The 22,576-nt window shown below is 43.8% G+C and overlaps 1 protein-coding gene across 2 annotated transcripts in view; it reads left to right on the top strand.

Moving 5' to 3' along the window:
• Positions 1-22,576, top strand: part of kiaa0825 (KIAA0825 ortholog) — a 143,264-nt gene that overhangs the window by 25,573 nt on the left and 95,115 nt on the right. Inside the window, exons 7-14 of one of the 2 annotated variants that reach the window (XM_044026993.1) lie at positions 2,706-2,873; positions 5,599-5,663; positions 5,792-6,052; positions 11,311-11,588; positions 13,255-13,405; positions 17,646-17,836; positions 20,077-20,283; positions 20,944-21,054. In XM_044026993.1, coding sequence (XP_043882928.1) covers positions 2,706-2,873; positions 5,599-5,663; positions 5,792-6,052; positions 11,311-11,588; positions 13,255-13,405; positions 17,646-17,836; positions 20,077-20,283; positions 20,944-21,054 — 1,432 coding nt within the window. The remainder of the gene's footprint in view (positions 1-2,705; positions 2,874-5,598; positions 5,664-5,791; positions 6,053-11,310; positions 11,589-13,254; positions 13,406-17,645; positions 17,837-20,076; positions 20,284-20,943; positions 21,055-22,576) is intronic. The other variant, XM_044026994.1, reaches the window with a different exon arrangement.

Below are 22,576 nucleotides of genomic sequence, written 5' to 3'. Positions count from 1 at the left end.
AGACATAAAACAGACATAATTTTAGTGTGGGAAGTCAGATCCAGTCTCACAGTTACAGGAGATGATGTCATACAGGTTGGACGACGACAACACTGAACATGGCGCAACAGCCGGTCTAGCTCCAACCTGACCGAACCGTGCCATTTGACTCTGGTACCACCAAGAGAAAGGTGCCAAAAAATGAATGGCTGTTGCTGCTTATTTTGATACTATTTCTAATGGAAACACCAAAAGGTGACGTACCAAACCGAGCCACCGTTGTCTTGCCCAAGGACACATTGGCATGTAGGCCCGCGGAGCTGGGGATGGAACCCTGAGTGTCTCCACCACTGACCCACCATTGCCCCAATGAATGTGTCTCATCTGGTTTTGAAATGTTTACTGTTGAGTTGTTGACAGCTTTAGTTTGCCCCTGCATTGAGGCATGGTTTGCCCGTGACTTCAGAATTTGACAGTATATTTCATCAGGAGTGGGTGCGTGCGTGAATGAATGTGCAAGAGAGAGAGGCTGGCATGTTGAGTGTCAGCCAGGTTGCGCATTTAAACATGCGGTATGAGGAAGACTAGCACAGACTCCCCCTGGACCCCATTACAGAGGAGCTGTCTAGCTGTGTGGACCCTTGCAGCTTAATTACACAAACACACACACATACATATGTGCACACACGTGAAATAATTACACAACTATTCATATGTGATTTCATACGTACTTGCACATAAATGCATGTATACACAACTGAATTGCAAATACAAGTAAACTTAGGGTCAGGATATTATTCCGTGGTGACCACGGCGTGTGGTTGCCGTGTGGCAATTATCCCTCAAGACTGACACATGCAAATGTGTGTGAAAATCAAGTCACTTATAATGACCTGTATTACATGCACATAAACACAAACACAGAAACTCATCCACTCACACTCATAATCACAAAAAAATAGGATACACACAACACGCGCGCACACACACACACACACACACACATTCTGTCTCGACAAGACTGAATTTCTTTTTCTCCCAGGAAAGGGCTCTCCCACCACAGATCTAACCATCACCCTCGACAACTCTGTGGTAACTCCTTCTCACACCGCAAGGAACCTGGGTGTGACACTTGACGACCATCTCTCCCTCACTGCCAACATTGCTGCAACAGCTAGATCTTGCAGATACATGTTGCACAACATCCGAAGGATTCGGCCTCTCCTAACCCAGAAGGCGGCACAGGTTCTGGTCCAGGCTCTTGTCATCTCACGCTTGGATTACTGCAACTCCCTCCTGGCTGGTCTTCCTGCATGCGCTATACGACCTCTGCAACTCATCCAGAATGCGGCAGCTCGACTGGTCTTCAATTTACCAAAATTCTCCCACACTACACCGCTCCTCCGCTCCCTTCACTGGCTTCCTGTAGCTGCTCGCATCCGCTTCAAGACTCTAGTGCTTGCGTTCCATGCTACAAACGGATCCGGTCCAGCCTACATCCAGGACATGATCAAAACCTACACCCCAGCCCGCCCACTCCGCTCTGCATCGACAAACCGGCTTGCTGCTCCCTCACTGAGAGGATCACAGAGGCACTCGCAGAACTCGAGACTGTTCACTGTCCTAGCTCCCAAATGGTGGAACGATCTCCCCATCGACATCCGGACAGCTGAAAGCCTCCACATCTTCCGACGCCGACTAAAAACACATTTGTTCCGACTCTACCTCGACTAAGACGACAAAAAAAAAATAAAAAAAAAATATATATATATATTGCACTTATGACTAGCACTTCATAGTTTGTTCTACTTGAAGCTCTTACTTACTTCTAGCTCTTATTTGTACCCAAATGTTTAAATGCACTTTTGTAAGTCGCTTTGGATAAAAGCGTCTGCTAAATGACATGTAATGTAATTCTGAGTTGAGCCTCATGCATGATTAAACCAGGCATCCTTGGGGACAGCGTGTTGTCATATTGTCGGATTTTGTTCAACAATATGGCAAAATTACATTAGGATCCAGAGGCGATGATGTTACAATTATTGAAGAAGGGCCCCACTCGTCTTTCTTTCCTCCTCAACGACGCTCAATCATCTCCGTGCTTTCAGAGTCAAGGCTAATGCTGAGTTCATCCATTCCCAAATGCTTTCGCAGTGAAGGAGCTCATTTAGGCGGACACACAAAAGTATTTGTGCATGTGTCTGGAAGTATGGCAACGCATCTCCCAGCCGCCCATTCTCTGGCTTAATGCGGAACATCCCCTGGGTGATGGCTTTGGCAGCCTCCAAAATGGGAAATCCATATTTGCCGAGGGGGTCATCGACGGGTTAGGGGGAGAAAAAGTTTTGTGCTGGGAGAGGAGGATGTGCATGTGTGACTTCTCAGGGAATAAAGTTTTGCATATTATTTTTTCTTTTTTTTCCCCACTGTCTCTTTGTTTATGCTGTGTATTGGGAAAACATGAATGGGTCGATATTTATACAAGGTGTCATGCAGGGTAAGACTGCCGGATGGGGCTGTTCTCTGATGGCGGGGCATGTAATGTAAGTTAGGAGGTTGGGTTGAAAACCTGTTTTCATGAAACTGACTGTTGCTTTGCTGAACCGTAGTGCAGCGCTCGTGCCTCCGTTTCACTGTCAGTCACGTAGTCACAAGCGTATGCACAGTTCTTTCTTTTTAGGTATTCCGTTATATTCAGAGTATTTTGTTTGTTTGTCTTTTCACAGCACCGCTGGAGCTTCCCATGAAAAACAGGAGCTTTAGTCTGACCTCCCACCAGTTGAGGGCGCTAACCCAGCTGGCCGGCACTCTGTTGGGGTTTGAGAGCGATGTTAAGGAGCTGGTCAGAAACATGACCTTCAGTGACTGTGCAGGAGACCCCCCCTGTGTAAAAGGTACGACTTTGTCCCTCCAATATAAACTACGTGTATACACATTAGTGATGAAATAAAGGGTGTAGTTTCTGGGAATGCTGAGGTCATACGTTGTTTCTCAGAAGTTCTTGGTGATCTAGTGGTGCATTTTCTTTATTACAATTTAAAAAATGACATATATTCTTAAAACTCCATACTTTGGCCAAAAACTGTAAAACTGCATTCAGTGCAGATTTTAAAACCCATTTTTTTTAAACCAGTCATTCCCAGGGACTGGGTCAGGACCCACAGATGTGAAGCAGATTTTTTTCAAGGGTTGCCAAATACAATTGCACATTTTTCCCCAACCTTTTACCTCAGATTTATGCACATATAGTATGTTTTTGATAACACACGGTTAAAACGAATATTGGATTCATTTGTCGAACATATATCTCCTGCAACTGTCTGGTTGACATATCTAGAATGATATTCGTTGTTACAGAAACGGCAGTTAAAAAATAGTCCGGAAAGTTCTCTATGAAGTTTGCACAAATTTGCTGTTGCCAACATTTATATTGTGAACTGGGTCGCGACTGTTTACCATCTTCAAAAAAGTGGGTTTCCATATTTTGATTGTGAAATAATCAGATTTTTTAAAGACATGTAAACATGTTCGTGTGACTAACATGGAGATAATGCTTTTGGGAATCGACGGCTGCATATACACCTTCAGTCGGACTAAAGGCTCATTTATACTTAATTTTTGCCCGTTTTACGGATGAAAGGCTCCGTCCATCTCCATTTTCTGCGCAGAGTACATATGGGCCTTTAAGCTAACCTGGGTGCTCTGTGCATGCGTCACATGGCTAACCTGGCTAACAGCTGGAAACAATAGAGGAAGCCGGGAAATCAGCAACAGAGAATGGTGAAATTCAGGCTGGTAAATTGATGAGGAGACAGTTTTTATGCCGTGTCAGCTCAAAGAAATGGGATATTCTTAAATTAATTAATGGTAGGAGGCTTTGGAATTTTGGACATGCTAACTAAGGCAGCATGCTAAACCAGAAACCACTGATTACTGACCGACTGAAAGGTGGCATTTTGCCCTCCAGTGGAGCCGAGGCAGACACTGCTTGTATCTTCGTATACTGGGACAAGGACAGCTGTCCAACTCAAGAGCATAGTTGATCTTCAGCCGTAGCGTGACTTAACTGTGCATGGACAAGTACTGACTGATTGAGACCGTTGAGTAATGGGTAGAATTTGCAGAAAATGATAGTTTTCAGGGCCACACGGTGGAGTAGTGGTTAGCACTCGGGTTCGAGCCCCAGTTGGAACAAGGGCCTTTCTGCATGGAGTTTGCATGTTCTCCCGTGGGTTCTCTCCGGGTTCTCTTGGCTTCCTCCCACAGTCCAAAAACATGCAATGTGGGGATTAGGTGAATTGGACACTCTAAATTGACCGTAGGAGTGAGTGTGAGAGTGAATGGTTGTTTGTCTCTATCTGTGTGTGTGGCCCTGCGATGGACTGGCGAACTTTCCAGGGTGTACCCCGCCTATCGCCCGATGTAGCTGAGATTGGCACAGCACCTCCCGCGACCCTCTGGTGGAGGATAAAGCAGTTAGATGATGACTGACTGATAGTTTTCAGTGGCAGGCTGACACTTGAAGTTACATAAATTAATACAAATCTGACAACAGTCACACAAACAAACCCTAACACACACATTGTTCCTTGTTCCAGCAAGACAACCGCGTCGTGTCTGAAGAAACGCGTCATTAGATTTGGGCCGTCATCTTCGGTGTTACAGAAGTGTTCTCGTATCCTTTTCCCTCTGTCTACTTTGAACTGCTGTTGCAGAGATGTTAAATGAAAGCTTTTGGTGCATGGAGTAATTTCCATAAAGGTTACATTTACAAAAACAAGACTTGCAGAAAGGCTCAATTTACAGAGAGGTAAACAGCCTTTAAAGGGCAGTTATCCAAATCATTAATTCCAGGCAATCAAACAGCTTAATTACCAGAAATTCATCAGATGGGCTTAAAGGTCAAAAAGTGATGCGTTTTCTGCTTCCTCCTTCTTCCATTCCATGCAGTCTTGTTCGGGTAAATTGCCTCGCCTGGGGTCTTACTCCTCGCCTTCTGATTAGGAAACTGCGGCCTTGATGTTCACGCTTTTTAATTGCAACCCAGCCCAACATCCTGTACGCCTGTCTTCACATCAACGCCCCCCCCCCTTCCTTCCTTCCACTCCCCCACGCATACACACAATCTTCCCTCATGGAATTACTCCATATATAGTGGATGCAATCGGGGTTCATATCAAAACTAAGTCCCAAATTTAGACTCATAAAAGCCACCGACATTAGCATTTTCTGCCTATTTCTGCTCCGTGTGCAGATATACTGTGGTCACCGCATCGTCTTTCAGCTTGTGGGAGCAATCTGACCCGTATCTGACTTACATACATTTGCTTTCATGTTTCTAAACTTGGCATTTATTCAGGCCTTTTAACGCACAACATCATACAGTGAGTTTTGTGTGAAATGGAAATAGTCACGCTAAATAATGCATAGATTGCAAAGATGCAGGAGGAACGCCCACCACAAAGGCTTTCTCTTTTTAAATTGGAATGTCTACTGTATAATTACGAGTCTCCAGTGGAATTTCACCAACATGAATTGAGAGCTTGACCTGGCAGAGTTACTGATTAAGATGTATTTTACACACTCGGCGGACATACATTATGTATATTTGTCTCTCAGGGATTTTGAAGAAGAGTAGAGAGGATGAAGACGTGATAACAGATGGCAAGGAAACCACCACAGAGGTAAGAAAGTCATGATATTATTCAACATACTTACATACTTTTTATATACTTACAAAGAGGCCAGGGCATTTGTTACAGTTGAAACGTTAGGCAGTAATCGGCTGTTGGCTCATGGCTTGTTTTTCCAGGCCCAGGTTCTGGAGTTCAGCTGGAGGTCAGCGTTTAAGGGTCTGGTCCCTCACATGGAGCACTGTGTTAAAGTGCTGCTGGATGATGTTTGTGCCAAGAGTCTACAGCATGAAGAGGCCCTTCACTCTGCGGGACACACCTCTGTCACCCTGTGTAGCACAAGCGGACACACCGCCACCACCACCACCACCCCGACCAGTCTCAGAGAGGACTCCTTCCACATGTACTCGGAGAGGGACACTCCCAAAATGATAGCCAAGGTACTTTGGTCTGAAAGGTTTATTTTAAGTGTGACTGGATGAGGCCCTTACACATAATCCACCCTCACATCTTCCAGGATTGGTGCATCTTGGTGCGGGAGAGTGAGAGATATTCAAGATATTCAAAAATAAATCGGGTATAGATTATTTTAGGTTGCTTTTTGGTGATGTCTCTGGTTGGTTCCCAACCCAACAAAGGTGGCACACAGTTACAGTGCGTTTACATGCCTGTTAAAAGTCCAATTTTAGTTGGACTAAGAGTCAAATCGAGCTGGTCTTAGTCGGACTAACAGAGTTAGATAACTCGACTCAAAGTCCGATTACTCCCGCATGTATACGCTTAAACGGCAGCGGAGGAAACCCACTCATGATTAACATGTACAGCAGGTACGAAACATACAGAACCACAGCACCATCCATCTCACCGTTCCCTGTTTTTCAAAAAGTGACAGATGTGAGATCATTTTCTCGGGTGATCTGTTTATTCAGTGCGTTAATTGGTTGCAGGGATTATTGATGATGCAATTCAGTCTTTCAAAGATTTTAGAAAACTATCTGTTCTAAAATACCCCGTCGTGCACGAGCCTGTTGTGTCTCTTTTCTATTCATCCTTCTTCATCCACCTGGCTGAACAATGCAGGTCCACACACACACACACACACACACACACACACCACCCAGGCCCTGGGGTACTGACATGAGGTTTTTTTTTCGCCTTAGAGGAAAGCACCCTTCATAATAGAAAGCCCAAATGATTTGGTCCTGCCACAGTTGACACTCTGGATCAGAAAGGGCCTTGGGTAGGGCCATCAGTATTACTTAAAAGGGAGGACTCGGGGGACAAAGGAGAGACAGGAGCAAAACCAAGAATCAGTGAGGGTGATATTATGAGATGGTGTGTGCAGTGAAGGGTGCTGAATGGGGAGAGAGACATGGTACAGATCCATGCAGAGGACGGATCACAAAGGCAGAGAAGCGAGGGTGGAGAGCGGGATAAAAAAGGGCTCGTGCGAGAGGGAGAGGGCCTGGGAAATGGCAGCGAGAGGTGAAGTAGACACCACAGATGTGTTTTTTCTCAGGAGGAATTCCAGCGTCGGGTGTGAGACGAGGCTTAGTGTCTAAATCTAGGAAGGATCTCCAGTGTTTGACACTCTACCGTTCTCTTCTCTTCCCTCGCTAATTTCAACCAAGGAACTTCTCCTGGAAAACTTTTTATAACCCACATCTCTCCGTCTCCCCCGCTCCCCCACTCTCCTCTACAACTGTGCAGTCGCTTATCAGTACTGTCTCACCTCCCTCCTCCTCCTCCCTCTTCCTCTCCAGCCCTTTACACTGACAGTAGTTGTGGCTTTCATTGCTAACGAGTGTCAGAATTTGTCTGTGCTCAGGACCTGTACAACATATTTACGTGTAGGTCAGTGCTTTAAAGATGAGGGCCTTTCAGCTCAAAGGTTATACATGCATTCATTTGCATTCAATAACACCGAGCCAGACAGACGTCCAAGACAAGACAGTTAGATGCATGTATATATTTAACCCCCCCCCGTCCTGTCCTGTCCTGTCCTTTTTTTCCTCGACACTAGTGTTTGCGCAGAGAGCAAATTACTATACAAGATGTACGCTTGAAATATGGCCGATTTACCGGCATTATGATGGATCAATATTTCACCCATTTATATTCATATGGGGTGTAACCCACTTCACTGTCTGGGTTACTATACATATGTAGGCTGCGGTGATACTGTTCATCCATCAGAGCACTTTAGATAGTGTCCTTTTTTTTTCTTTTTTTAAACTGGCAGTCGGATGTGTGCCGAATGCCAAATAGCCGGCGCTGAGCAGCTGGAACTCGCCCTCCTGTCAGAACCTGGAATTGAACTCTACTTGTTTGGGGTGGGCCCCCTCTAACCTTGATGCTAGCGCACTATTACAGCAACAGAAGAGCCTCTTCTGTATTCAGACTCCACTGAAGCTCTCACCTGTGCGTTCGGCTCTGCACTTGTCTGTCTACTCCAAATTCAGCACACACACACAAACAGGGCTGCTCTAACGCTTTAAAAAAAACAAAAAAAAACACACAACTTCATAAAAATCTCTTTCACCTTGCTGCAATAGTCCTGGTGGGTTTGCAGGCTTTGATCTTTGCTAGTTAAGGTTTCTGGCTGACTTTAATATGGATGTGTGTACTTTGTGTAATTTGTGTCTTTGTGAGGTCCAAGAAATAGTAAAAACCCATCTTTGTGAGGATATTTTGTCTGGGTCCCACAATTTTAAAGGGCTTTTTCAGGGTTAAGACCTGGCTTTAGGGTTAGAATTGGGTTTAGGTGAAGGTAAGGGGCTAGGGAATGCATTGTGTTGATGGTGGTCCTCACTTCGAATGCTGCACGTGTGTGTGTGTGTGTTCAGGGTTCAGAGCTGGTTTTAGGGTTAGGCACTTAGTTGTGATGGTTGATGTTAGGATAAGGGTCTAGGGAATGTTATTATGTCTCTGATGTGTCCTCACTTTGATATAAACGGTAATTTGTCTGTGTGTGTTCTTGTAGTTTTGTGAAGACCGAAAATCGTATAAACCACACAGAGTGAGGACATTTTGGGTAAGTGAGGACATTTTGGCTGGTCCTCACATCTTTTAAGGGCTTTTGGGGGGTTAAGACCTGATTTTGAGGTTAGAATTGGGCTTAGGTTTAGGTTAAGGTAAGGGGCTATATTGAATGCATTGTGTCTATGAGGGTCCTCACTTTGAATGCTGCACAAACGTGTGTGCCCGTGTCTGTATTTATAACTTTGTGAGGTCCATAAACGTACAACCCTCTCTGTGGGGACATTTTGACCTTGTGGGGACCTTTTTGTCTGGACCCCACAATTCTAAAGAGCTACCATGCCAGGCTGAAACCTGGTTTTCAGGGTTAGGGTTAGAATTGGGTTAAGAGTAAGTGTCAGAGTTAGACATTTAGTTGTGATGCTTAAGGTTAGGGTAAGGGGCTAAGGGGTACATTATTATTATAATAAGTTTATTATGTGTCCTCACTAAGATATAAAAAAACACCTTTGTTACCACCTTTTTGCTGGACATTTTCTGGCATAAATATTCACCTTGGAGACCAAAACCTGGCAGAACCTCATTTCTGAGTTCAGAGCCAAGATGTGACTTGTTGGTTAGTTTAATGATAGGGTTAGACATGAAGTGGTTATGGTTAAGGATAACTGTCCAAACCAATGGAAGTCAATGCGAGTCCTTAGAAGGATCGCTGCACAAACCGGTTTACTCTGGATTATCCAGGTAATCCAGGAGTGCTGTCTGCCTCTTCCTCCTCTCACCTCTAAACTAAGCTTCTAATGACTACATACAGTCAGATATTGACAGATATTGTTCTCAGGCCTTTAAAGCGCACTGGAAGCTTTTTACCGGAGAAAATAGTGTAAAGAGATTGTGAAATTGTCAATCGTGTACTCATGCTCAAGCCTGGATCTGACAGAACGTCGAAACTTTTTTTCTTCCACTCCGCTGTACATTAACTCAAGTAATAGCGCGCATGACTTTAGACACAAGGAATACACGCTGTGATTGATTGATTGATTGATCAAACTGGCATTGATGTTTCGGAGTTACAGTGGTGTGTGTGTGTGTGTGTGTGTGTGTGTGTGTGTTTTTCCTCCTCCTCCTCATTGAGACTTGGCGGTGGAATATGGAAAATATGCTTTGTTTCAAAGAGATTTAAAGAGATTTCTTTAAGGAGCCGGCCGACACATAACTCTTATGTATGGCTGTATAAATTTGGATTTGAAGTCGTACACATGTGTGACTCCTTGGCACTCGCCTGATCATCTTTCACTGAGCTTGATGTGATGGCAATAAGAAGCACATGAGGTAGAGGGAGCCGTGGTGTGTGTGTGTGTGTGTGTGCTTTTAGTCGAGTGTGAGGCTGAACAGATTTAAATCAAAACGGTTTTAAACAACGCAGTTTCATTGCTTTTATTGTTCTGTTCCATATCTTAACAATTCTCGACTATGGATCGATATAATGCTTATGCTGCTGCAGGTTTGTGAAATGATGATCGGTGTTTGTTAACACCACAGTTCACATGGTTTCTTCTAACGAAACTCAATCTTGAACAGTTTGACTTTCTCTCTCGATAATTATAGATATTGACTGATTTGAAACGCTTTGTTTCCATCACGGTCACGTTTTAATGGTCCTTCATGTCATTTATATATCTTTTATGTCGCAATATGACGAAGGAATGGAGTCTTTATTGTCAGGATGTGAAACAAAAACATTGTCACATCATGAAAACAAGAAAATCAGACAAAAGGAGTCAAAGGAAACACAGAACACATGTTTGAAAAGGAGAGGATTTTCACTTCCCACTTCTTTTTCACCTGCTCATGTAAGAATTATTTACAACCAAATGCAATATGCATACTAACAATTTTTTTCATATTGGATTCATCTGAAAGCTCATAAAAATGTCAGAAAATGTTGATCAAACCTGGAAATGATGATGGTCTCAAATGTCTTCTTTTGTCCACAAATCAAAATGATTCAGTTTTTAAATGATTTCTTTGTCATGTGGAGAAAAGAAACCACAAAATATTCACATTTAAGAAGCTGAAAAACAATAATTTATTTATATACGATACTGAATTATCTACCAATTCCACATTACTCATATCCTCATCCACATTTCAACATATTTCTTTTTCTATATCTACAAAAAAAATGCAATTAGCAACTTAACCCAAACCATTCGGTGTCACTTTTGCCGATTTCTTCCTCGTAAGGACGTCAGCCGCGCTGATCAACGCGCCGCCGTGACCGCATTCATTAAAAGATTGAGACGTCAAATAAATGCCGGTGCGTCTCAAGCAAACTTGCACACTCAACTTAGTGAAAGCGCTTTGATCAGCCAGTTTCCCGCTCCCCGGAGAGAGAAAGGTGCAGCCAGCTCTGTCCCTACAGGCCTCTCTTCAGGACAAATGTGGATAAAAGCGATAAGTCCTCGCTGATGCTCCAGCAGTTTATAGAATAAGCTGTAGGTCTTTCACTTTGCTGAAACAGCTCTCTCTTTCTCTCCGTCTCTCTCTCTTTCTCTCACCTTTCCCTGACCCTTTCTTCTTCTTCTTTCCTTAGCACATTTGACTTCCCACCTCTTTTTTTTTTTTACATGTATGTACTGGAACATTTCTGTGTGATGTTATAAAGTTAGACTGAATAAACGTGTTTAGCAGTAACAGTGTTCTTATCTCACCCCTCTAGTTCTGTGGAACAATCGTGTCCGAGTTGGAAGCCTTGCTTCCCCTGGCAGCGGCCTGCAGGGAGAGCTCCCTCCTGGAGGTGCGGTCGAGCTTTGTGGAGGCTTGTGGCAGGGCAGCGTTTGCCATGTTGGGCCGTTTGCAGGAGAGGGCCCTGGCAGTGCCGTCCTGTGCGCCTGTGAAGAACCTGCCCGCTCTGCTCGCCACCTGCATTTATGTTCTCCAAAGACTGGAGCACTACCATGCCAGGCTGAAAGACTCCACTGCTACAGCCGCTAAAGTGTAAGGAGGGGGGGGTGTACAATAAGCCAGGCTTCTGGGACATTGTGCTCATTTTTAATCTCACTTTAAGAAAAACATTGTTTCAATCAAGTATTACAGATTAAAACGGCATGCATTTTGGGAGAAAAACAAATCTGAATTCTGAGATTAGGAAGTCAGAATTTTTAAAGAAAAGAGGGTTTTAAAGTCAGAATTCGGACTTTTAACCTCAGAATTCATGCTGGGTTTTTTTTGTTTGTTTGTTTGTTTTTTACATGTGACCCTAATTCTCTTTTGTAAATTTCTTACATGACATCATTTCTCATTTTCAGTTTTTACAGTCTTAAACTGACTAGAATTGCAGGCTCGTTTTAAGAATTCTAGCCAAGCACATTTTCATTTCCTTATTGGCACATTCTGCTCCTTAAAACAAGGCCATTTAAACCAATTAGATACTATTTGGCTTATTTCTCGCCGGGTTGCAGTTGCATATTGGCTGCATTGAATTTGTACATACAGTACAATACCTGGCCCAAGGAAAATGAAAATAAAGGGATCACAATTGAATTTGAGTTGGACCGCTTTTCGCGTCCATCTTTTCACTCAGACCTTGTGTTTATGATGAAGTTGGAGCACATACTGCAGTTGAGTCTTTCTTCTCCAGCACATCCCAAAACCGATCTCAATGGGTTTAAGGTCTGGACTCTGAGGCGGCCAGTCCATGTGTGAAATGAAGTCTCCCTCAACCACTCTTTTATAATGTGAGCCTGAAGAATCCTGGCGTTGTCATCTTGGAATATTCCGGGCAAAAAACGTTGTCATTTATTATATTTCAGTCGTCAGCTGATCTCATTTCTTTTTGGGGCACATTATTGTTGCTGAACCTTGACCTGATCAACTGCCCCCACATGCTTGTAAGATTAGCATGAAGCTTTTTTTTGGCCTTGCAGTGTATAATATGTACAATATGTAGAATTCAATGTGTATTATAACTTCTTTTTATCTGTCCAACGTTCTATGGCAGAGGAAAAATGGCGAATTTCTGTTGTGTTGAATTATGTTCATGACTTAAGTTTTGTCATTTAAAAACTGGTGTTTTTTTAAGACAAACCAAAACTGTGTGTGTGTGTGTGTGTGTGTGTGTGTGTTATACAGAGATAAATCTCTGTTACTGTTACTATTTAAATTTGATATTACGAGGGAGGGTCCATAAAGTTAAAAAAACAAAAAAAAGGGAGTGGAAATGATTGACAGGTGGTAATGGCAGCCATATTGTGTCTACATATGGCGACTTTTTACGTCCTGTAATTCTCCCTTAACCCCTGCTCTCCACAAATCCCCTCTAAAGGCATCTGCGCTGCCCTCTGTGCTCCCGGTGTCCCACCTCTTGCACTGTGCCCCCTCTGGTCATAAAGCACTCTCTCTCTCTCTCTCTCTCTCTCTCTCTCTCTCTCTCTCCATCCCATCATTCAGGCCTCCTGTTTTTTAAGTGTCCTGCACTCCTGTTAAACTCTTGCCTCTCTCTGGAAAGTATCAAGGCCCCGGGCAGATTTAAAGGATACAAAATGTCACACTGAGCGTTCGGAATAAATCACATGCTCTTTTATTGAATGACCTCATGTTTGTTTTCACAGGTTTATTCTGAATCTGTATCTGTATTTTTTTTATTTCATCTTTTAATTTCTAGACCCTTGACTCTGCTGCCCATACAGAAGTACCAAGAAATGGTGGACGCCTTTAAAGAGCAGCTGATCCGCTATTGCGTCCAGGTCTGCTCCGCGTGCATACTCCAGGATGCAGAGAGTCACCACTGGGCTGATCCTAAACCCTTTTATGAGGTAACATTTCCCCCTTTATCGAAGCAAACGTGAAATATACATGGAGAAAAACAACTGTAAAAGATTAAAATACAGTGTAGTTTACCTCTTAAAGAGATAGTGCAGTGTTTTTTTTTTATGTGTTGACACGTTATCAACACTTATTTCGCCAAGTGCGCCGGCATTTCCATGCATCCACTGGGAAACTGAAACTGGCTCACGCTGATAACATGGCAGCCATCAGGGACAGTAGAGAAAATCAGATTTTCACAAAAAGGATCACCTAATTAAAAATCTATGCCTGCTTATTGTTATGATTCTCACCATTAGACAGCCTTTTTTTTTTTTTTACAGCTGGAACGTGAAGTTTGTAAAAAACCCTTACTCCCCCATGCACACCAAAGTCCATAGAGATAAAAAGCAACATTGTTATCATGCAAGGACACAGGAGTTGCTTCTCCACTGTTGCCTCATTTGGTAAGTGTGTGTTTTTTGGCTTAATTTAATCATAAAAGGGCCAGAAAATGTCCTGTGAGTAAGTGACTTTGCCCATTTTTCCAGAAGAACTTTTAATATCTGGTTATTTACAATTCAAATAGTGTATTAACAGTTTAAAATGAAGAAAAGCAAGAGGTTTTATTGAGAATAAACACCATCGTTTATTCTGCGTGTTAAATATGAAATTTGAACAGTATAAAACCTTTAAAATGACATTTGTTTGAGTCTCTTTGTCTCAATGTCCAAAAACAGGCCAAAGACGCTAATATTAATATTAAGCTGTAGTTACTGATGGAGCCAGGATTGGGGTTGATAACTCATGAGGAAAAATGACTCATTTTCTCTGTGGACTTTGGTGCAGGAGAGTGATGCTTCAAAAAGCTGAACTTTCCCTTTAAGAGTGCCTGGCGTTGAAAGCAAATCAGTGAAGCCAATAACTTGTAAAACAGTCCCTGTGTAGTTTGGCATTTACTTCATTAGTTTCATTGTAAAAAAAAGAAAAAAAGAAAGTGAAACATTTTTAATGCCAGGCTTGTTCTGTATAATTCGAGGCACTCAAGGAATTATACTCTGGAGTCTTCTGGCTTCTTCTTTTCATTCCCACAATACACCTTTACCTCCTACGCTCCCTTGTCTAACGGAGCCTTCTATACTCTGAGCTCCCTGAGAACATCTGTGGCTTCCATGCTGCCCCGGGGGCTCCAGGGATTCAGCTGTCTGAAGTCTGCAGTCTACACTGGGACCGTCTGGAAACAGCATAGGGCCCCTGGAACTTTCCTTACCTTTATGCCCTTAAACCAATCTAAACCTCCCCTCTCTTTCTTACTTTACCCCTGCTTGTGCCTTTTTTTTTCATCCCTTTGTTCCTCCCTCCCTCCCTGGGTCACTGGTGTCAGACAGACCCGCTGTGTGCAGGTGTGCGCTTTTGTTCAAGCATGCCTGTGCATCTGTATAGATGAATGCATGTGTGGGTGTGCAGCAGCAGCAGCAGCAGCAGCAGCATCTCAGGATGTGCGCTTCATTTTTTCTTATGTGCACGTATGTATGTGTGTCTTCATTTTTGATGTCTGTAGTTGTGTGTATCGGGTTTCCATCTTCTGGATCCCCAGCCCTGTGTCTTGGCTCAGTGTTGCTCCAGAGAGACCCTTCTCCAGCTTGAAATGTTCTCTCTTTTTTTTCCCCTTATTTTATATCGATATCGACACATAAATAGCTGCTGGCACAGACATATTTAATATGCTATAATAACAACGTCTGAGATCATGACCGTGGCCAAATTCCTTGTCACGTTTTTTGACTTTAGATTATAGAGAATGGAAGCCAGGTCATCATTCTCAATTGTTTCTCTTGAGCTGACTTGGCTGGTTTGATAAAGTTTTCTATTTCAATATTTGTATCCTTTAGATTTTTAAAAAAAGAAAAACATCAACTGTAAATGGAAGATACATATGTACACTCTACTTCTATGTATTCATTTAAATGAGTTCATTGATGAACGTATCACACCCATTTGCCCTTAATCTGAGGGAAATGTACGCAGGAAAATACAAATACAGACTACAAAGCGACCGTAAGCTCAGTGGCAGACAAGGTTGTGGGTTAGAATCCCGGCCCCCGCTAGTCCGCACGCCGATATGTCCCTGGGCAAGACACTTAACCCCACGTTGCACTTGACAACTGTGTGAATGGGTATGAAAGATGTATGATAGAAAAACACAGATGACATAAGTTCACAGTATGAATGTGTGAGTGAATGTGCATGAATGGGTGAATAGCAGAAGTCGTATAAAGCAACTTTGAGTGGTCATTAAGACTTGAAATGCTATGTACTGTATATTAAAGCCGTATGTCTAAATATAATAAATAATGTCTAAATATAACTGAACGTCTACATTCAAGTTCACAAGATGCTCCACACGACTCGCTCTGTGTCAATCTCTCTCTCAGTATAGCACTGTTTTTTCACACAGTTGCACTTTGGCTGAAAACACCAGGAAACACTGACCAAACGCTTCAGAAGTGGATTCTACTGCTAAAAATAAACCTGCATGTTCACTCAGACACTTTAGTAATCACGATTTTACAATCGAGCAGTTCTTACCAGTGGCCTGACTATGTGCTGCTGCTGTTTCCTTCACCGCGCAGCTCCAAGTTCCCTTGAAAAGCGCCCCTTGCTCGTGTCCAAGATTAACCAGGCCGCAGAAGCCGAACCCCTGTCCACGCACACACACCAAAAGAATAAAGTCAATAATTTCAAATGTTTATATGCAAAGACACACAGCAGTTGTATGTTTTTGTTCCTATTTTCACAGTGAATATGGATAAAAACATCCATAAAATCAAAACCAAGGCCTTGTTTTCTTATTTGATACCAGTGAGTTTTTGGTACTTTGTATCATTGTAGCCACTAACTAACCTGACACAGTAATGGTCACAGAAGGTCAGAGGTCACAGAGGCATTGGTAATAAATAGCTTAATCAATTTAAAAAGTGAACCAAAATATGTGTTTTAATTGGGGTGATACCGAGTTCTGATTGGGATTTAATACGCATTAATGTAATTTGAACCTCAACCTCAGCCCCCCATGTGATCTCTGGTGCCCCCCTGAGGGGGTGGTCAGACCCCCAAGTTGGGAACCATGGTATTAGAAGACAGATGTACATCACATTACTGTGTATGTGTTAGAGTAGGTAGACTGTACTGTCCACAGCGGCGATAGAGGTTCCACACTGGAGCTTTCAGTTAACCACACACTCGTTCATTTTCACAAACACAAACACAAACAAACAATACATAGAGGATTATAATGATAGACATAGTCAACGCTCTTAATAAATACCGTTTGGCCCAATCTGTACTTTGATAAAGTTGATAAAGTTTAACATGAATGAATAATAAAACCGATAGCAGCTGCACGTGTAGTTGCAGCTGGTCTTGTTGGTTTCCATCCAACGTCTGCATCTGCTCCGCTGAGTCCGCAGGCAGAGGATGGCCGGCTAATCCCGGACATAACTCTCGGTCACGCTCCCCATCAACGGGCAATCCCTAAATGACTCTCTCCAGGGAGGAGAGAGCGAGGGAGAGGGAGAGGGAGAGGGAGGAGAAAACAAAAATATGACATAGACAAAGGTAAAGTGGGGAGTAAAATGAGAGGGGACTGAAATTTTTGGAAGTGTCAGTAACCTCCTTCCTTCCACACACGCACATCATTCTCCTGAGCAGTTTATTATTGGAGGATAAATGTGGATTTTAGAAGCAGAGGAGGTGAAGTTCAATAAAGGAAACCTTTCCTGATAAAGCTGCAGGATGCCAGGATAATAATCTCCCTCTCTCCATCTGTCCTCCTTCTTTTCCCCCCCGTCTGTCTCTCTGTATTTCTTCTCAGTCTCTACTTGTCTTACCTCACTTTATTCACAAAAGAAAAAAAGAAACCTCTTCTTTTCCATTCACTCTCTGCATGTGTGTGTAAGTGTGTGCCAGTTGTGATGTGTTCTCCAGTTCAGGACTTTAAAGCTGTCTAAAGTCCCGGTGGGGGAAGAAGCCCAGGTGCAGAGTGCAGGTGGCGTGACCACCGAGACATCCTGGCGTTGACAGAACTGTCTCTGTCTCTCGCTTTCTTTTCCCCTTCATGTTTTCTCTCTCACTCTCTTTTTATCTTCTCTTCTCTGATTCCTTTTCTTCTTTAACGTCACAGTCCATATCACAGTATGTCTTCATCTGTTACTCTCTCGCTCTCTCTTTCCGAACCACTTTCTCCCACAGGGCGAGCGCTGCTCCTTCTCGGTGCAGATGTGGTTCTATTTCCTGTGTGGGCTTCGCAGCGACCTGTGGTCAGTCCTTCCAGCTGATGTGGCCTCGGAGGTCCTTGGCCAGGTGCTGTCAGAGACTTTACAGCTGCTGGTGCAGAGATATGCCAGGGCCCGGCCATCGTACAAGAGACAGCCGCAGATCAGGTACTTTATCGTGGACCATTCTGACCTCACTGAAAAAAAGTATTTTCTCTCATATAAACAAAGCCCTTCTTTCCCAAACTGTGCTATGTGGGTTTGGGTTAGGTTTCCTTGGAGGAAATACTGTCAATACTGGTCAATGTTTTTCAGCTCCACTCCCATCACATACCCTGGTATATACAGTAGAACAGTATTTCTGATTTAGCACCAGAGGAAGCTTGCGTACCATGGTCTATGGGAAAAAAAAAATCTGTACACCATCACTATATGTACCATAATTTCACGATATAAAGTTGTGAATAGAAGTGATAGAACTTTATCCTTGCAGCACTGCAGACAGACTTCCTACTTTATACCAGAATGGTAATTAACAGAGCACACTCACCTGCGGGTCCTTCACTTTTAAAGACTTCCTTCAGCACAAAGTTTATTCTTGACCTCGGAAACGGTAGTTCAGCCGCAGCTTTCAGGCAAACTAGGATAAGAGGTGCTTCAATGGGAACATCTCCAAGTCTAGGACAGAGGACAAAAACTCGATCAAGTGACCGTTCCCAGTGGCCCGTTTAAGGGTTAAGAGTGAACTGTGAACCACCTTAAGTGATTCCTCTGAATTGTCAATGACCATAGACCTTACGTGTTTACCTCTGTGAGTGATTTTACAGCATAATATCCTCTTTAGCTCCCACCAGGGTTGTCACCAGGGTTGTCACATACTACAATTTCAAACGTAATACATGTAACTGGGAAAATACAGTATGATATGAACGGTACCATCATTTATCTGACCTAGTGCAAAAAGAATACAATGTCACACACACGCTCATACAATGTTCATTTGGTGTCATATTGTCATCACTGATTGAACAGTTTTCTCAGGTTAAATCCGCTATTTTAAGAGAAACATGACACTTTCAGTCACAGGTTATCGTGTTAAATATCACTATCTGTAACACTGAAGATGTTTTGACACGTTGCATTAATGCAGACCTGGCTGTACGCTGTATGATCGCCTACTTTCACTTTTCAGCACCTGCGGGCCCGGCGGTGGAGGTCACAGGGTTATGAATGAACTCAATGTTAGCATGTCTTAAACACCGTCTGCACAGGTTCAAAATAGTCGTCCTCCCAAGCCTCCTCTCTGTTTTTTATCCTCTGAATGACTGAATGATGACAGTGAACAGGTGAAACCGTGACACACACATTGAGAGGATGAAAGAGTGACGGAGACAGTGAGCAGTGTACGTATTATGTAGCACGGCATGATGTCAACACAGGGTCTGGTTTGTGTAGCTTGTGACGGGTGGGTCGGTGGCGAGTGTAAGCCTAGTCTAAGCAGATCGCCTTTTATGGCTTCTCCGTGTTTCCTGTCTGTGTGGATCTCACATGGGCACCGCGATGCTTCCTCGGCTCTCCCCCCGTGTCACTCCATCCCTGTGTGTCTAACATCGATTTGGGCCACGGGGAAACGGGAACGAGGAGAGGAGTGATGATGAGCAGCTCTCCGCAGCCGATTGAGGAAACAGATTTATGGACGTTTAAATGTAAAGCCAGTGACATTTAGGAGTGAAATCCAAAACCAGCAGTTTCATTTACTGTATGTATCTATCACTGACATGATGTTCTGCTGTACCTGTAGAAGGAATTATTAGCTTCATACGGCTCTGTTTTCTCCTGCATCTGTGGGAATATCTCAAAAACTAATCATGGTAAGTTCATGAAATCAGTCATTTTAAACATGTAGGACCAGGATTGGGAAACCGTGTTCTATAATCTTCTAAAACAATGTTCCTTCCACTTTATTTGTCATTTTCTCGTGTGCTCTTATTTATACTCACCACAGACGGGAAAGGAACCACATATGGTGCCTTCATGGACCTTGATTTTCGACACTCTAGGGTTGAGATTTTGGAGTTTCCAAGTATTTCAATGATTGCCCTGTAAAGGGTTAAGTCTTCACCAGTAATGGTTTATGGGTTTGAGGTCTGGACTCTGTGGTGGCCGGGCCATGTGTGAAAATGACGTATCACGTTTCCTGAATCATGCTTTCACAATTCTGGCATTGTCATCTTGGAATATGCCTGAAAAACCTGGTCATTCTCTATATAATTATCTAGTAAACTTGCACATATTGTTGCTGAACTTAGACCTGACCAGCTAAAACAACCCCAGATACAAGTATGCGTCTTTTTATTAGGCCAGGAAGTCGATCATCCAATCTCATCTTTTCTGTTTCTCTGTTCAAGGGTTGACATCATGGCGATCCTGCTGTACGTGGAGCAGCTCCTGTGGAGTTTGTGTGACAGTCCCGAGGCCTTGGTGCGCACAAACCCTTCTGTGGCGTTCACCATAATCGCGGGTGGGTCAGAGTGGCCGTATTGCATCCACGGCCTGTGTGAGCAACTCCTGACGGTCCTCGTCATTGTCACGGCACCTCTGCCTTTGCTGTACAGGTGTGTATGTGTGTAATGTTTGTGTTCTTTAACTTAAGTTTAAAGACCTACTCGAACTTAGTTTGCCACCTACTCGACTGTTTGTTCTACATGGAGCATGTAAACCCTTTCCTCTTGGCCATGTTTGGAGTCCCCACCCGGTCAAAAAATGGCCGGGGTTCCCCTGAGCAAGGTACCGAACCCCCGCATTGCTTCCCGGGTGCTGCTCAGTGGCCGCCAACTGTTCTAATCCTAATTCTGGGAAAGTTTCTAGTATCGCCCTGACCTCTGTGGTCTTGTGGACGTGGGAAGTATGAATCCGGCCTCATCCGGCTGCATCCATACGACCAATAAAAATGCTTACATTCTGTTCTGGATGTTTAGAGCTTTATATATTTAGAGAAAAAAAACTTCAGGGCTGTGTGGATGTGTGAAATTCTCCAAATTATTGGGGTGTTGATTACTTTTAAACAAGAGCTAAAATGCTCATCTCTGCACGGATCGTTTTGATCTTATAATCGTATGCATGTCACCGTGGAAACTCGCTTTTATAACCACATGAGAGGATTGAAATAAGGCATATATGCACTATAGCACCACCTGAAGTACGGTGTCGTAGCTCTTTGTGCACATTAAAGATGCATTGCCTAAAAGTGCCACATGTCTTCTCAATCCCTTCAGGACATTTATGATTAATCCTGCGAAGGAGTCGGTGCCACTGCAGCCTGACAGCTCTGTTGTACACTGGTTAAACGCTGTCAACCCTGACCTCTTCACAGAGCAGGCCATACGGTATGTAAAGCACACGCATCGCGCCATCTATCACCCGTCATATGTACATGCGCTGCACATTATGGTATGCTAAGCCGTCAACACACCCACTGTGTGCAGAGAAACATATGTGTGTGTGTGTGTGTGTAGAGTCTTTATAATCAGACGCTGCTCAGAGCCTCAAACTGCAGTTGCTCTATTAATGTAGCACAGATGCAAGCGGAGGAGGGAAGAGAGGAAAAAAAAAAAAAACACTCTACCGTTGCCACTGAAGCTGATTTTGTTTATGTTTATGATGTTTGATTTACACTCGAGGTGTCAACAGACGGCGCTGTGAAGTATACGTGCTTTTGCATGTACTGTATATCCGCGTACATGTGTGTCCAGTTACCGCCGCGGCCTCAGCGCCGCAGTCCCCACTCATCTCCCTCACAGCCAGAGGTGATGTCATGGCGTGCTGATGGAGCACAAATCAAACTAACCCCCGCTCTCGTGCGCCTAACTTTTGCAGGGCTGAAATTAGTTTATTTTTATGACCTCTTTATTTCTCTGCTCCCACCTCCTGCCTGCATGCAAAGGCGCCATGGGGCCCCAGCCAGTGGCCCAGGGCCAGATCCACTGGGTCCTCATCCAGGACTTGGCCTCTGTGGCCAGATCTTTCCCCAGGCTATTAAAAATGAAACCCATTGTTATAGTTATTAAATAAAACAATAATAAAATCACAGAGCACATAAATAAATCACCCGGCATTACAGGCTGTAAAGTAAGCATCTGAGGTTATGTTTTCTGGTGTGTGTTTCTGCGTTTGCACACACTCACACTTTGTGTGTGTGTGTGTGTGTGTGTGTGTGTCTTGGTTCTGTAAGCTGACCCTGTGCTGTAGACGGGTAGATTTATCAGAGCAGTTAAAAGAGGATTTCTCCTGGATTTGCAGTCCGAGTGACATCATAAATTGTGCTGTCAGATCGGGGAATAGTTTTCCTCAGTCAAGCAGTAGGGTGCACCCTGCTCCAGCTCCCCGGCTCAAACAGAAAGGCTAATTTCTGGGCAGATCCCCCCTGCACCGCCTCCCGCGTCTTCGCTCCTCAGACAAACTCGGACCGTTCCCGCCGTTAGATTTTTATTGAGACGTATAAAGTAACATGCAGGCGCACACACGCGCACATGTCAGCGTGCTCTCGCACTCCACACGCACTCACAACAACAAGCGCAGGCACACGCACACACACACACCAAGGATACGGCTCATTACCCACAGCTGGCTGCCGCCTCTTGCTTATACAAAAGATGTAGGAGTGGGGTAGTGCTGTATATTCATGTATTTGGCCGACGACCAAATGTTAATTTGCTTTTAGCTGGCCAAGATTAGAGCTAATTCCTTCCCGGTGCACACTATAAGTCAGCGAGAGTGGCAAGAATTTGCCGACTAAGCCTCGTACCGTGGAGTGAATGACACGGGAGGAAGTTGCGCTCGTGGCGTGAACATGTCATTTCCTCCCAGACTGTCATCAAACATGCTCTCTGTCTGTACGCTCACCTGACT

The sequence above is a fragment of the Solea senegalensis genome, linkage group LG5 (assembly GCF_019176455.1).
Source record: "Solea senegalensis isolate Sse05_10M linkage group LG5, IFAPA_SoseM_1, whole genome shotgun sequence".
In the NCBI taxonomy this organism is placed as follows: domain Eukaryota; kingdom Metazoa; phylum Chordata; class Actinopteri; order Pleuronectiformes; family Soleidae; genus Solea; species Solea senegalensis.
This window is presented reverse-complemented; position numbering and strand designations above follow the sequence as displayed.